The following is an 18,007-nucleotide window of genomic DNA, read 5'->3' on the forward strand; positions in this document are numbered from 1 at the left end:
TCACAAGTCACAAGGAACTAAAATCACTAATTAGTAGGGGGTAAGTAAGCGTCGAATGCACTTTTGCCTCAGGCGATGCCGCTTGGCACGATTGTTCCTTAGGTCAAACAAAACTGATTTGGTCCGGTAGCCACGATATCGTACCGTGCATACCCTCCAAAAAGTGAAAGTGAAACGAGTGAGTGAAACAAAGTAGCTGTTTAATTTAGTGAAGGCTATGAACTGCCACTTCATACTTTTATTAAAAAAAATTATGGTATGGTATGGTATGGTATGGTATGGTATCGTATCGTAAGGTATTGTATCGTATCGTATGGTATGGTACATATTATATTACTTTTTTTTTCTGTTTGTTCTGTGTAATTCGAAATACATTTTAACCTTTAATATGTTCTCACTACTGAGGTGAAAAATGATGTGTGCAACACGAGAGCAAAGTTATTTTACATCTCGTGATTTTTGAGTCCCACGCTACGCTCAAGATTCTACCTTAGAATCTTTCGCTTTCTCGGGACTCAAAATAAACACTCGCAAGAAAAAACAACTTTCCTCTCTTCTTGCACAAATAACTATTCCATACAAAAAAGTGATTTTTGTACAAAAAATGAAAATGTAATGTAATTTTTTGTGACAATTTTGGCCATTACAATCACAGTGTGGCGATTTTCACTAAATAAAAAATTGGACAATGTAGCCCATTTATTCTTCATTTTAGAAAATATCACTTTAAAGTAGGTATTCATTAATTTTTTTCGTAAAAGAAACAAAAGTATAGTGCGTGGCGGTGACGATTTCCATACAAATTGAACTATGGCCATAGTCAAAGATTAAAAATGTTTACAAAAACACTGAATTTGGCATTTTAAGGTGGTTCGACTAGGTTACCCAAAGCTTAAACCCCGCTAGATGGCGTCACTTTCGCAAATTTTTATTTTTTTGTGGAATAGTGTTGGTATCTGTATACTTAAAAGTATGTTTAGCGCACTCTTTACATAAATATTGAACTATTATAATAAACATTGAATACTTCATTAGTGCAAAAAACACTTTTAAAGTCGACAGAGTGTTTCTGTCATGCTATTTCCTACTATTACTCACACATGCAAACAGTGTTTCCGTGATGCTTGTAGTAGATAATTTCATGCAGTGTAAGTATGCTGCAATGGCGTTGCGGTATGTTCGTGGAAATACGTGCAAGAGGATTCGGGTTCGAGACTGGTACGTCAGGGGTACTTTTTTTTGTCCTTTTTGTGTTATCTTATGTTTCTTATACCTTTTATTCTTCGAATTCTTGTCCGATTCCGATATAACCGAAATATATTTCAGTGATATCGGAAACGGCTCTAACGATTTCGATGAAATTTGCTGTAAGGGGTTCGATCTAGCTAGGTCTTATCTCTGGGAAAACGAGCATTTTTAAGTTTTTACTTATGTTTTCTTTTTCTCCCAGATATTCAGTATTATTAATAAATTAGTTTATAACGTTTTATAAAAATATGTGACGTTTTGAACTAAAAGGTACCACATTGTCGGTTGTCGATTAGGTTGATTTCATTTTGAAGCTTTATGGAAATATGACAACAATAAGTAGGTACCCGTTTGGTTGAAAACGCCACATATATTGAAAACCTGACTTTCACAAATCTCACCTTTTTGGGTTCTTCCAACTCAGAAAGGATGGAGAATACTGACGATTCTTAGTAGCACTAGCCCAAGGAAGTCCAGGTTTGTGTCAGGTATCAGTTTTTTTTAAAGCGCTAAATATAGTTCTACAAGTAAAGCAATCCCTTACTGCCCAGCCTCTATAGTATTTATCAAACTGGAAGGGTACGATGATAGATTTCATCTCCATACAATTTATAACCTAATAATGCCAAATGTTGCAAAATTATATTGAATTGAGATCTATCATCGTACCCTTGCAGTTTGAAATAGTTATTTACGATACAAGTGCGGAAAAGAGAAAATTCGAAACGAGTGGCGACAGATTAAAACACGACCGCAGTGTTTTAAATCGACACGAGTTGCGAATTACCTATTCGCACGTGTATCGTACAACGTTTTACAGTACATATGGCCCTTTAAACTTTCGACATATGCATGAAAAGTGCTCTTTACGCACTAGGGCGAGAAAGTTGCACCATATGTACTGTAAAATACTTTTTAGTACATATGGTGCTACATATACGTTACCGCCCTAGTGCGGTAATTAGTACAATACGTGCATATGTCGAAAATGTAAAGGGCCATAATTATGTACTGTAAAACGTTGTACAATACACGTGCGAAAAGGTAATTCGCAACTCGTGTCGATTAAAACACTTCCTTCGGTCGTGTTTCAATTTATCGCCACTCGTTGCCAATTTCCTACTTTTCGCACTTGTATCGTAATATACTAATAATAAAGTAGTAATTGTAAAATAAAATTAAAACTTTTTTATATTTTAATTTTTGGATTCAAGTAGGTACAGTGAGTAACAACATTGCATGGCCTTCTAATTATAACTATTATAGAAAACGGGATATTTATCATGTTTATTTATATTATTTATTTCTCGATATTTTGGCCGGTCTTGCAAGACCAGTCGTTGTGGAGATCCCTGGGGAGGCCTATGTCCAGCAGTGGATGTCTTGTTGGTGTAGATGGATTCACACAACAAATGAAATAACATTTTTTCATATTTGTTATCCGTAGTTGTCCCTGTACCTGAAAGAAAAATAATATCATGATAGCACAAAATCTCTAATGTTATAGGAAGAAAGATGATGCAACAATATGGATTCTAATAAAGTTATCATTTACTTACCTAGTAATAATTGTGTTTCTCATTCATAGACAAAATTCCATAATTTTCATCCCCAGGAAATATTTATTTTACTTTATTGCAGTGAGGATGTCCTGATTTTTTCTGGCTAATGAAGGAAAACATTTTATTTCCAAGAATGCCTCTTCATTTTGCACAATACCTAAAAAAAAACCTAGAGTTAGTGACACATTGACTATTCGGCAACCAAAACAGTAATAATTACATAATATAGGTATTGTTCACTGCTTATATCTACCATTACGGAAGAAGTGAGAATTACAATGTACAATGAAGGAATGAAACTGTACCTACCTTACGAAACTTTGGTGAAGTCCTCTTCAATTGAGTCTGAATTTTTCTGGATTTTCGCGGACCAGAACACTGATGATTTTTGTAACTTGATTTAGACGTTGCTATCATTTTCAATTTATACAAACAAATTGATGTCACAATAAACATGACCCTATGTGTCAGTGTCGACACTGTCAAATAAAAATGCACTAAACATGACGGCACTGCAAATCCTGCCAGGTCGGCCAGGCAACGTCGCCAACGTCATAGAGTGGCAACGCCGCACGCAACGTATTTGTACACGACATTTGTGACACACATACGTAAATTTGATGAAAAAATTACGTTGATTTATGTATGATTTCTGTATGAAACAAAGTTTTTCTATTAATTTAGCGCAAACGAATATTCGAAAGTAGATAAATAGATAAATAAATAAATAAATAGATAAGTGTGTAGTGCCTTAATTAAAGCAGATTGAATTTTGTATGAAAATCGAACCACCTTAATAGTAAAAATATAGTGTTTTAATGATTTTTAACCGACTTCAAGATTTCAAAGGAGGAGGTTCTCAATTCGATTGTTTTTTTTTTATATTTGTTACTCCATAACTCCGTCATTTCTGGACCGATAAAATTCTTTTTTTGATTGTAAGTATATACATACAGATTGGTCCCGTTTTTGTCAAAAAACAGTTCTGATGATGGGATCCATAAGGAATCGAGGGAACTCCTCAAATTTTAAAGGCATACATATAGTGATTTTAGTATTTTCATCAACAAATCAAGCACTTACATTTAAAAAAGTGACAATTGATGAAGTGGAACTGCTGATGATGATCAGAACGGAACTCTTCAATGACGCATAGTTCACGTTTGGCGATTTGTCCTCTTCGTTATGTTTGTTAAGCAAGTTAGGTTTTCAAGAAACATTTTTGTCAAGCTCGAGTTCTGATGATGGGATCCATGAGGAATCGAGGGAACTCCTCAAATGTGAAAGGCATACATATAGTGATTTTTGTATTTTTATAAACAAATCCAGCGCTTCCATTTTAAAATGATGATCAGAACGGAACTCTTCAATGACGCATAGTTCACGTTTGGCGATTTGTCCTCTTCGTTATGTTTGTTAAGCAAGTTAGGTTTTCAAGAAACATTTTTCTCAAGCTCGAGTTCTGATGATGGGATCCATGAGGAATCGAGGGAACTCCTCAAATGTGAAAGGCATACATATAGTGATTTTTGTATTTATATAAACAAATCCAGCACTTCCATTTTAAAAAGTGACATTTGATGAAGTGGAACTGCTGATGATGATTAGAACGGAACTCTTCAATGACGCATAGTTCACGTTTGGCGATTTGTCCTCTTCGTTATGTTTGTTAAGCAAGTTAGGTTTTCAAGAAACATTTTTGTCAAGCACGAGTTCTGATGATGGGATCCATGAGGAATCGAGGGAACTCCTCAAACGTGTAAGGCATACAAATAGTGATTTTTCCATTTTTTTAAACAAATCCAGCACTTCCATTTTAAAAAGTGACATTTGATGAAGTGGAACTGCTGATGATGATCAGAATGGAACTCTTTAATGACGCATAGTTTACGTTCGGCGATTTGTCCTCTTTTTTATGTTTGTTAAGCAACTTAAGTTTTTAAGACATATTTTTGTCAAGCTCGAGTTCTGATGATGAGACCCACGAGGAACCGAGGGAACTCCTCAAATGTGAAAGGCATACATATAGTGATTTTTGTATTTTCATCAACAAATCCAGCATTTACATTTAAAAAAGTGACATAAAGAAGAAGACATTTGATGAAGTGGAAACTGCTGATAATGATCAGAATTGAACTCTTCAATGACACATAGTTCACGTTTGGCGATTTGTTCTCTTCCTCATGGACCCAGACCTAAACTTGGACCCGGACTCGGACCCGGACCCGGGTCTGAACATGGACCCCAACTCGGATCCGGACCCGGACCGAACTCTGACCCAAACTTGGACCCGGACAGCCGGACATGGACCCGGACTCAGATCCGGACCCAGACCCGGACCCGGAAATGCTACTAAAAAAGTGGATTAGGTGGGTGGATGGGTTTTGAACTGCGATTCTCACAGAACAGAACTGCTATCAGAAAAGTAGGTTAGGTTAGAGCTGTGACCCTTACAGAAACGAAATGCTATCAGAAAAGTAGGTTAGGTTAGGTTAGAACTGCGACCCTTACAGAAACGAAATGCTACTAGAAAAGTGGGTGGTTTTACCTCCTTTTCTACATTATTAGGCAAAAGATGCTGTCTTTTTCATTTCATTGTCTGGAATCTAAGAGTGCACCATCAACAATAAGTAAACTTTCAGCGGCATCCCACATTGAAGTCGGTTTTTTTTTCTTAAAAATGATTCCATGCGTTTTTGCCCTTTTAAGGAACAAATTTGTCGTTTTTCTTTTTAATTATACAAACTTTCACTCCCCCCCCCCATTTCACCTCCTTAAAGGTTGATATTTTCAAATTTTATTTTATAATTAATTTATATCTATAATAATTAATCGATGTTCAAACTTTCAGCTTAAAATGTTCAGTAGTTTAGGATCTACATGTGTTTAAGTTAAACACATTTTTATTTCATAATATCCCATATATTAAAATAACTAAACTCACCTTACTCTGCTTACTTCCGGACATCATATAATCTAAACCACTAAAGATATGAAGCTGAAATTTTCAACATCAATTAAATACGACCGGTTTAAGTTTATGATAAAATATATTTTTTTTTAAATTAACCCTTAAGGGGGTGAAAGTTTGTATGTAAGAAAAATAAAAACAACAAATTTGTACCAAAAAAGGGCAAAAATGCATGAAACAAGCATTAAAACATTCCGGGATCCCGGTATTTCAAAAATAAATACCGGTATTGAAATCTACCTTAAAATGGCTGGATCCCGGGATCCCGAAATACCGGGATCCCTGTATTGGAAGCCCTAGTGAGGCAGCTACCAGATCCCGTGCTGTTACGCGAAAACGGTCTTAAAAGACCTTCCCTCGATTTCAAATTAATGAAGATTGGCGTTTACAGATTTGATATCACATGAGATTTTAAAATATGTATTTATTATGTTAATTATTGATTCTTCGAGTTCGTAGTATGTGTTTTCACATTCCTCTACGCAAAACATGACTAAGTTCCGCCGTCTAGACTGCCTTTCGATGTTTTTTTATTTTTGTGCTTTGTTCTTCAATTTTTTGTTCCAATAATTCGTTTTTCAGTTCGTAGTTGATAAACTTCTCGTTAATACTATTGGTTACTATTGTTTTTTTTAACTACTTACCCTACTATAATCAGCCATTAACTATATATATTTGTGCTTCTATCAGGTAGTCAAACGCGTAGTGTGATGAACAACTCGACACCCCGGTCCAAAGTGGGCCGCCTCGAGCTGCAGGTCAACGACCTCACCAAGCTCCTCTTCGCAGCTACACTCCTCACGTCCTTCCTGATGATTGTACTGAAAGGTTTCAATGGACCTTGGTACGGATTTCTCTTTAGATTTGAACTTCTGTTTTCATATATCATTCCTATTAGGTAAGTGATTTATGAGACGTAAGATCGTCCTCATAATAAATACACGTTTTATTATAGCTAATGCTTCTATTGCTGTTTGGAATGTTTCTTAAGTAAAATCTATAACCACTTATATTTCATTGCAGTTTAAGGGTAAACTTGGATATGGGCAAAGTCTTCTACTCCTGGACTATACAGAAAGACAAAAAAATAGAAGGCACTGTGATGCGATCGACGACTATTCCGGAGGAACTGGGTAGGATACAGTATCTACTCGCTGACAAAACTGGGACGCTGACCAAAAACGAGATGGTGTTTCAAAAGCTGCATTTAGGAAAAAATGCTTTGTATGACAACAATCTGTTTTATGAGGTTGGTCCCAACAAATATTTAGGTGACACTTAGCACTTATTTTATCACCTAAAGACAAAGAACGGCTGTAGAATAGCTACAAATTCTTAGCTTACAGGCTCTAGTGACAAAAAGGTCTTTGAGGTCAATCTATAACTTTAAGATCCACAGTGTCTGTTTTGGCCGCTATAATGCATGATGTAAACAGCTAGTGTTAGCTCAAAGTGAATTCTACAACCTTAACATCTATATGAATAATAAGTAGCTACAATTTTCACTTAAGGTTCTAAACAGGCGATAAAAAGTATTTTTCCCCTCACTAGCTCGTAAAGCCGTCTTTTATCCTTTAAAACAAGCGGAGAAAAACGCATTTTATCCACTAGTGGGGAAAGTAATTTGACCTTGGATAGAGCGTGTTTAAGTAGCTTTTGACAGATAACAAAACGTAAAACGCTCATAATAATGGTTCGTTCGATATTAATTATCATTAAATAAATGGTTTGAGAATCTAATAAAAAATAGCAAATTCAGCTTTATTTAAGGATTTTAAGTCATAAACCTTAAATTACAAAAGAATCATTTGTTTTTTTAAATGATGTTGAATGTAACACATAAGTCTGAACGCATAAGTTGAGTCGATTTATTTATTTAATCGTATGGCATAGTAAGATAAACAGAAAATAGTTATAAATACAAATTGAGTCCAATCAGCCACTCGGTGGCCTCGTCGCTAAGGACGATCAGGTCTTCAGGAGGTCCATTGGCATAGCGCGTTATGGGGCAATCCTCTATTATGTGTTTGATTGTTTGTGCAGCCTCGCCACAACTGCAAGCCGGGGATTCCACCCATCCAAAGCGGTGTCTGTAGTAAGCACAGCGACCGTGGCCAGTGCGAAGTCTGTTAAGGTTGCACCAGTGCCGTCTTGGGACGTCGGACCCTTTGATTATGGCACCTGGGATTATTTCGGAGCCCAGTTGAGTCGATGCAATTTCAGAACGCATCGTCAGAAATGTCAACATTGTCAACAAACATTTTTTCACCGACTCCGACACGTAAAAATACATAACTTTCAGAGTTTTCTGTTATAATATTGTATTACCGTAAAAAAAAATGTGATTCCAGTGATGAAGATGATCTAACGCCTGTGGATGTTGCACTTTCCTCGCTATAGTGAGGGGAAAAGTTTTGTGTTACACACGGGTGCAAATGTATTTTACTTCTCGTGTGTTGAAACACTCGCTACGCTCAGGATTCTATTTTAGAACCATTCGCTTCGCTCGTGGTTCACCTATAGAATCCTTTCGCTTGCTCGTGTATCAATTCCACACTCGCGGGTAAAATACAACTTTGCACCCTTGTATAACAAATAACTATTTTAACTATGTTTTCATACACAGACGTTACCCCAACCAATTTTAAATGATTACTATAACAGCTAATATATATATTACTGTTATCTTTAAACCCGTACTTAATAAGGAGGGTTTATAATTATATGGATTCACTGGTACCTAGTTGGAAATACATCTAGTGCCTCACCTTGTGTTCATTCGTCTACATTTAGTCTTTATCAATCCAGTAGAAATGAAATACTAACTCCTCCTTTTTTCTATACCACGTCGGTGGCAATCAAGCATACGGCCCGCCTGATGGTAAGCAGTTACCGTAGCCTATGAACGCCTGCAACACCGGAGATATTGCACGCGCGTTGCCGACCCTTTAAAAACCTGTACACTCCTTTTTTGAAGAACCCCATACTGTAGCCCCTCGGGAAAACCTCGGCAGGGAGCTCATTCCACAGCCGAAGCGTACGTGGGAGGAAATTCCTCTTAAATTCCTCTTGCATCGGTTTCCTCATCACTGAGGGTCGTGGTCACTTCTAGGGAGCAGCTTCTCTTGGACAATTTGCCGCCACCTCTTTCTGTCTGTCGCCGAGTATAGGGCACCGTGGAGCGTTACATCAAGGGCTGAGCGGATTTGGCTCCTGCGTCTCGGCCTATCGCCTTCGATTTTACCAGTGATTACCAGCTTTTCCAGGTTATCACTGTCCTTCCTGGCAATGTGGCCAAAATACACAAGCGCTTTGCGTAAGCAGACAGTGGACAGCCTGGTTGTGATGTTCAGTTCATCAAGGATCGATGCATTAGTGCGGCGCGCTGTCCAGTGTATGTTCAGCATCCTCCTCCAACACCACATCTCGAAGGCATCAATTCTGTTACGGTCAGCTTTCCTAAGGGTCCATGTCTCTGCGCCATATGTGAAAATGGAGAAAACTAGAGTCCGAACTAAAGTACTCTTGGTGTTAGTAGATATGTTTCTGTCCTTCCATACTTTCTCAAGAAATACTAACTATAAGTTACTTACTTCACTATATCAGTGACCCAAAAAGGATATTGGCCTCTGAAACAAGATAATGCCATTCTGTCCTATTCTGCGCCACTGCCACTACTATGATCCTAGCCATGGCCTCCAGATCGCTTCTGGTGGTTGATTCTGAGACCAATCTTCTTCCTACTATGATCCTAGCCATGGCCTCCAGGTAGCTTTTGTTTTGAGCCTATAGCCCCAAGTCATCAGCATATCCAATGATCTTATGTTTGCCGTTCAACTCTACACTCCCATCACACATAAACAATTTTCGGACGATGTATTCGAGTGCCAAGTTGATCGGCATTGGCGAAACAGAGTCCTTGTTTCAGACCAGTGACTAGTTTTACGGTTTTTACGGTACGGGTGTACAGTAAAAACCGTAAAAAACACGTTTCGTTGCGACACTAGCGCCATTCGTCCCGGTAGGCCATTTTCTTCCAGTGCTGCCACCCTCACCGCTCGTTGCCAATTTCACGTCACTGTTCCCGTGTGAAGTTGAAGTACTTGCAGTTGCAGAACTTGCAGATGCAGATGACACAGCCGTTTTGCATTGAGATGCATTATGCCTAAAATCGTCGCATCTGAAACATTTTAACCCTTTCTCTTTGTGGGGACAGTCCGCCGACGAATGATTTTTTTCTCCACAGCTGTAGCAACGTATGACTCGCCCGTGCGTCTTCTCATTTTTCTCTGCTGGCTTCGAACGACTTGTGTCTCGGGTTGAACTCGAACTCGCCATGTTTGATTTCAATTGTTCATAAATCTTCAGTTTTTCTTTCAGGTCACTGTATGTCGTAACGCCGTATAACATTATTTTATTTACCTCTTCATCCTTGATTCCTTCTACTATGTATTTAATGGCTACATAGTCCGGCATTTTTCCTCTCTTACCCAACTCTTTCATGGTAAATAAGTACTCTAAACACGATTCACTTGATTTTTTATGTCTGGAACTCATCAGCTCGTGTATAGCCTTAGCGTCGATGTTATCAGGGAACTCCTTGAGGATAACGGCTTTAAACTCGTCCCACGTCTTAAAAATGCGCTCTGCTCGGTACCACAGTAACGCCGTTCCTGCTAACGACCGCCTCGCCATCAACAGCTGTTGCAACGGAGTCCATGCACAGAGCTTCGTGCTGTCCTCGACGTCTTGAACTCACCTGGTCGCTGGATACGTCTTATCTTGACCAGTGAACTTGGGGATCAGCCCTTCAGTGAGATGCAACATCGTGATGCCATTATCTCGTGATGTTTCAGCATTTCCGTCATTATAGTCTGGTTGTCTGCCGTTACGTTTGCCTGGAGACATGTTTACGCCTTGCCTTCAACGTAGTTCGACATCGTAATTCGTCTTTAGCGTCTTCAAACATCAAGCATTTATTCAGCAAATAGGCCACAGGGGCACTTTTACATGTCAATTTTTACAAACAATAAAATTAACCCAAAATTACAAAAAGAAAAAAAAAAACAATTACATAAATATAAATGTCAAATTAACAAAAAAAGCGAATAAAAAATATACAAACAACAGTAGGCCGAGCACATGATTGGCGCGACAGTATCTCGCTGCGAGATAGACTTCTTCTTCTTCTTTACGTGCCATCTCCGTTCAGGAGGTCGGCGACCATATGTCTATATGTCTCTCTATGTTCAGTCATGCGAATTAGTCTATCTATAATGTAAAAAACCGACAATCACAATATAAATTCCTAAGAATCTACCATGTGTAATTTTAAGTGCAATTGTACATTGTGAGATAAATAAATCATATCATATCATATCATATGCTCTTCACTTTTAACCAGTCACTTATATTTCCAGTCCATGATGTGCGCCTTTTACCGCTACCACGCTTCCCTTCAATTTTTCCTTCAAGTATTAATTTCAGTAAATTGTATTTATTGTTTCTATATATATGTCCAAAATATGCTGTTTTCCTTTTCTTAATTGTTGATACTACTTCTAAACCTTTTTTCATGATTTCCAAAACTCTAACATTTGTTATTCTATCTGTCAATTTAATTTTTAGATAGACTACCCGTCTTTTATTAACTGTATGAATTAAAGGGGGACGGGTAATTTATGTCGCGGCGAGATACTCTCGCGCCAATCATGTGCTAGCCCGGCAGAAGTACTAAAATTGTTTAGAGATGTAAAAGTCTCTAGGTGTCAGAGATAAAATGTATATAATAATAAAATAGAACATCAAATTATCCAGAGATGTAAAGGGTCTCCAAGACTTGGATTGTTATATAATTAATAAAAAGACAAGATATTAAATCAGACAAACAGACAAGAACCGAATGAAGTGCCTCACGTTAATGCCACTCAAAAGTAAAGTTACATAGGTAAAATGAAGCCCGTGTAAACTTAAACAGACCGGTCTTTACAAACAGCACCCGTTCACGAGTATGACGCGTATCTCAGCCATCGTCTCCCTCAACCTTCATTCGGGAAAGTGGCGACCCGATTCAAATTTTCGAACCACGCGGTCACAACGGCAATCGCGGTACGTCTTTGTTCGTTTGCCGCCGGCGAATCCAGATTTGTTCGTCTTTACGTCGTATATCGCTTGATACCGCTTCTGACACCACTGTAGGAAGTGGATTTTGAAAGAAACTCACTTTACGAATTGTACTGGATATAATATTGTCTTCGGTTACCGCGATAGTTACTCATGAAATAAAACTATGAAAACGGATTATATCGCGTATATTGAATTTATAATACATCATCGGGATGTATTATAAATTCAATATACGCGATATAATCCGTTTTCATAGTTTTATTTCATGTACTGGATATATTTAACTATTAAAAGAAATTGGAAAACAAAAAATTAACACAACGGCACGTCTTTTCTTAGCGCTCCGAACAAGAATCTCCAGTGGCGGACGCCCTATATCTTATATCTATAAAGTCTTAACTCACTCATGCTATCTCTTTCATACGTGTTGACAGTCGTTAGTCTATCGCATTCACTCACAATTCAACATTCATACGCTCCGTTTCACTCAATCCTACATACATGAATATTAACATTATACAATAAAATACATACTAACGTAAATATTAATTTCGCCATCATAAATCCGCAGATAACGCCGACATCAGTAAACTGAAATAATTATTTGCTTTTATTTATCCGTCATTAGATTCCACTTCAAACTGTCACACTGTAAGCTTACGAAAACAAAAATGGAAACATCTGCAACCAAAGCAGATAGGGCAAAGGAAAAAATGTGCAATTACCTTCTTGAGTGTTACAAATGTTGACTTTAAATGCTAATATACCACTTAAAGCAGAAACTATCATATGTATGGCCCTACACTACTACTGAAATAGTTAGTAGTAGCTTATTTGGCACCCTTTTAACTCCTTAGTCGATCAACCTCTTATATCGTCCTATAACTCTATTGTAGCGCCGTTTTGCAACCTAAGGTGATAAAAATGTGTGCCCAATCCGGGGGTAATACGAAGTTATAGCGGGGCTATAACTCCTATTTTTAGAACATCAATAGAACCTCTGGAGTATACAAACACTTATGTAGATCTCTTTTAACCCTTATATTTAGCGCCTAATGTGTAACATTATTGGTTGAGCTAAATAAATTATATCATTGCCAATCATTACTTTACTGAAATACCTACATTCTCCCTGCTTGATAGTCGCACTTTACTATATTGTTAGAAGTGAAACTTTACTTTATGTGTATTATATTTAATCTAGGTGGAAGGGTTGCTGACACAATATCTGACGAACGAGTCGCACTCGGCGCCAGCGTCGCCCATACTGGGGAGTTCGGAGCCTCCGTCGCCGACGCCGCAGCAGGTGTGGCGCGCGGTGCTGGCCTTAGCGCTGTGCCACAACGTCACGCCGGTCTACGAACTCGACGACCAGAGGGCCGACGAGGCGCAGTCAGGTAACGAGTCCCACGCGGTTTCGAGTCGCGTGTGATGGGAGATGGTAAACCGATATCGCTGACAAGATCCCAATTTACAACGATACAATGTTATACGAACTTTAGGCTTTACTCACTTTAAAATAGTACATTACTACAGAGGCCGGGAAGGAAGGGGTTGCCGGCCGAATAGAATATACGGCCGAACGTAGTGAGGCCGGATAGTTATGAGGCCAACAACCCGTTTTTACGCCGATGTATGTATAGTGCTTTTCTCAAACGTTTAATATAGGTATATAGTTTGTCAAAGGACTGTCTTATTTCAAACATAGACAGAGAGAATCATACTATCTTTGTCTTACACTAGTACTAACACCCAAAAGAAAAGGATGAGTATAGTTTTTTTTGTTCTTATTTACTAACAAGATTTGCTTGACCAACTATATATATCAATCAAATGATTTGTTAGCTGTACTTCCAATACGCAGTTCGTCCAATATCGTTTTTTTTTTTTTAACTAGGAGTATTCCAGCTTCCAGAATAGCAAAACCGTCTCGTGTGATGCGGAAGGGTCCTGGATTTTCCCCAGGCTACCATCCCCCCACACAGTCCTACCGCTCGAATGGCCATAGTGCCATAGAGCCCGTCAGGTTTAAAAAAAAAGGCTGAATGCCATGATGCTGTGCCACAATTATATGTGAAATAGAAATTTAAAAAAAGCCACTTCCCGGCCTAGGCCTGCAACTTTGTATGAAATTTCATTACAGACCTCTCGTCTAGCCGCGCCTGAAACGTGATACTTCCCAGCCTAATATAAAGAACGTAATATCAATATTACATAGCATGTTTGAGAAAAAAACCTTTGCTATTAGGTATTAGACTATTTGGTGTTCGTAATTTAAGACATCATTGATTCCCCTTTTATATTATTGTTTATCAACACACATATCATAAACCCTCTATGATGCCTTCAAAATCCGTAAATAATTGCCAACATTAAGATAAACTGTTTTGTTACAGCAAATTTTTTATCTGAGAAAATGTTATTATTGCTGTTAAGGTCAGTTTAATAAAACAATCCGATGATCCAGCAAGCTTTGTATTCACGTACACTCCGACATAATCAAGTAACTTAACCTCTAATCATAACGTTTGTCTATTACAATATGACAACTCGATCTGCACTCGTTCGTAGTCTCCCTCGTTCTGCCTCCCAATCGTAGTGCCATTTGCCGCCATCTTGCCTCACTGGAAGCGTTACGATTTAAAATGGTGCGACTAATCGGGAGCCAGCTCGAAATGTCAAATACTCACTTCCGTTATTAATTAAATGAATATATTTTGATTAACAGTCTTAACACTGTTTATCAAAATATACAGAAATTTAAAATATATATTTTAATAATGAAATAAAACTATGAAAACGGATTATATCGCGTATATTGAATTTATAATACACCCCGTCGTTTCGAACCCTTTATAGCGTTCGTGGTCAACGAGTGACTGAGGAAAAATTACAAAGTGCAAAAATACCCACATACTAAAAATAATGAACAATCATAGACTATAAACTTTAAGGCTGGTTTTACATGCAAAATCGGTTCATAAGGCTAGTTATACATTACAATTATTTTCAAGTAAAGATATATATATATACGCGATAAAAACTACGCCGGCTCCAACCCTACACCACGAACCATAGTGACAGATACGATACAGATATTGTGTAGATTTTCATAGTTTTATTTCATGAGTAACTATCGCGGTAACCGAAGACAATATTAGATATTTTAATAATTAATTGTGACTATGAAATGCTAACATTTGGCCTTTCCTGACCTTTTTATCGTCTCGATAAAATGCCAGTAATAAATAAACTATTATGTGTGACTCAATCTAAACAGGGTTTAACTTTACAAACATTAACGTTATTTTTCTAATTTTAACATTTTCAAAAATCAGGATCGATTTGCTTTTCATAGGTACTTTTTGTACTATGTTATATTTGTTGTAATATATTTATCTATCAATAACACTATCTAACAATGATAATGCGATCATTTTAAATATTAATACTGGACATTTCCAAAACACATCTTACATACAAATCACAGTACTGGAGCCCCCTTCATGTCTCTAATACTGCCTCATATAACTAATCACAATACTGGAGCCCCCTTCATATCCAATACTACCTCATATCACTAATCACAATACTGGAGCCCCTTCGTGTCTCCAATACTGCCTCATATAACTAATAACAATACTGGAGCCCCCTTCATGTCTTCAATACTGCCTCATATAACTAACCACAATACTGGAGCCCCTTCTTGTCTCCAATACTATCTTTTACCTCATATTTAAAGTTAAGAGGCTCAACAAGTTTCTAATAACATAATGTTTACTGTAACTACTCAATGTTTCAATAATTCAATAACTCAAGATTCAATAATTCAGTAACTCGGATCCAATAACTCGAAGATGTAATGATTCAATAACTCAAAAGATTCAATAACTCAGTCATCATTCAATAACAAATAATCAAACTCAAATAATTCAATAACTTAAATAAATCAATAACTCAAATAATTCAATAACTCAAATAATTCAATAACTCAAATAATTTAATAACTCAAATGATTCAATAGTTATTGAATAATTCGATAACTCAAGTAATTCGATGCCTCAAATAATTCAATGACTCACATAATTCAATGACTCAAATAATTCAATGACTCAAATAATTCAACGACTCAATAATTCAACGACTCAATAATTCAACGTCTCAAAAAATTCAATGACTCCAAATAATTCAATGACTCAACTGAATGACTGAAATAATTCAATGACTGAAATGATTCGATGACTTTAATAACTCAATGACTGAAATAATTCAATGACTGAAATGATTTAATGACTCAATAATTCAATTTATTTATTTATCGTATGGCAATTATATTTTACACTGTTCATTTATTAGCTAGCTTATAATCTAAATCTACAATTGTCCAAGTAGGTGATGGCTGCACTCGTTACGGTTTTAAAATCTTCCACTGGGCCATCGTACTTTGTCAGTGGGCACTCCAAGACGATATGCCGAACAGTTTGCTTTGGGCATCCGCATTCGCAGCACTCCTGATCACTCCATCCCCATTTTTTTCGGAGGTACGCACAGTGGCCGATTCCTGTTCTCAGACGGTTAAGCATGCACCAGGCACGGCGTGATTCATTGAACCCAGGCGCGTGGCTCCGTGGGTTTAGCTCAAAGAGATCAGATGGGACGTCTGCCTGTGACCATTCTTCGGACCAGGCTTCGTTCAGGTTCCACTGAGAGCATGGTTGGTGGGTAAGGAGAGCCGGTGGGTTTCTGGACTTCAACCTTGTATATCTGAACGTAGCCAAGTCTCTGTTGAGAGGCAGTTCCGGTCGTTCATGAGCTTTGTTAACTTCTCTGAGCAGATGGTGTTTGCGACGGAGGTGGGGAGGGGCAATGCCACTTAGAGCTGGGAGCCAATGCACAGGGGTGGGCTTCATGCATCCCGTGATGAGACGCATCGTAGCATTTAGCTGCGTGTCAATGACGCTTGTGTGGGCACTGTTGAGCCAGGCGGGGGCGCAATATTCCGCTGTAGAGTATACAAGCGCCAAGGCCGAAATACAAATACAAATACAAATGTTTATTTCATAGAATATGGTACAAAGATGGTCAAATTACAATAAGTGCGGCATATTCTGCCTCTATCGGCGTAGAAATATGTATTACTTACAACTAAGTTGCTATACCTACTTGATTATTACTAACATGCATATAATATATTTTAATATTTACATATCGAGTTTTTACAAATGTTCCGATGTTCGCAGGCAGCTGGCAGAGGCTCCCCATGTTGTTCCCGTTAGTTTTTGCAGAATGCCATTCCTGGTCCTCAGTTTTGCTGCGGTATTATTAAGGTGAGAGCTGTAAGTTAAACTTCGGTCCAGAGTGACACCCAGGTATTTGGGAGACGGGTTGTGGTTGAGCAAGGAGCCCCTGAATGGGATGCTGAGTTTCTTGGTAGCTAGTCGGTTATTTAGATGGAAGCAACACACTTAAGTTTTCGAGGCGTTAGGACATAGGCGCCAGCGGGTAAAGTACTCGTCCAAACGGCTAGGTCATATTCTAAGCGGTGTTCAGTGGTGCTTATATTGCGATCCTACACGACTAGAGCTAAGTCGTCAGCGTAAGTGAATTTCCTCGATTGAGTATCTGGCATGTCGTAGGTGTACAAATTGAAAAGAGTGGGAGCCAGGACTGATCCCTGAGGTAGCCCATTATTCAACACCCTAATACTGCTGGATTCATTCCAAAGGAGGACTCGGAATGGCCTGTTGGTAAGAGCATCCTCGATGATCCTATATATTTTTATACATGGGACCACCTTGAGGAGCTTAGAGAGGAGGCCTTGCCGCCACACGGTGTCGTAGGCAGCTGTCAGATCTATGAATGCAGTTGACGACTTAAGGTTCTCATCGAAGCCTTTTTCCAAGTGGGTCGTGAGCGCAAGGACTTGATCACTACAGCTGCGGCCTGGGCGAAATCCTGCTAGTTCCTGTGGGATGTATTTGTCGATGGTCGGAGCAATGCGATCGAGCAGTACCCGCTCCAGGAGTTTGTACAGCACACTGAGAAGTGCGATTGGGCGGTAGCTGTCTGCTCGGTCGGCCGGTTTAGCAGGTTTAAGAGC

At 38.3% G+C, this 18,007-nt stretch overlaps 1 protein-coding gene across 1 annotated transcript in view; it reads left to right on the top strand.

The window, feature by feature from the left end:
* The window catches only part of LOC134754179 (probable phospholipid-transporting ATPase IIB), a 108,582-nt gene that overhangs the window by 40,168 nt on the left and 50,407 nt on the right, over window positions 1-18,007 (top strand). The window contains exons 6-8 of the mRNA XM_063690308.1: window positions 6,472-6,679; window positions 6,805-7,030; window positions 13,112-13,304. Of these exons, the coding sequence (XP_063546378.1) occupies window positions 6,472-6,679; window positions 6,805-7,030; window positions 13,112-13,304 (627 nt within the window). The remainder of the gene's footprint in view (window positions 1-6,471; window positions 6,680-6,804; window positions 7,031-13,111; window positions 13,305-18,007) is intronic.

This window comes from Cydia strobilella, chromosome Z (assembly GCF_947568885.1).
Source record: "Cydia strobilella chromosome Z, ilCydStro3.1, whole genome shotgun sequence".
Classification (NCBI taxonomy): Eukaryota; Metazoa; Arthropoda; class Insecta; order Lepidoptera; family Tortricidae; genus Cydia; species Cydia strobilella.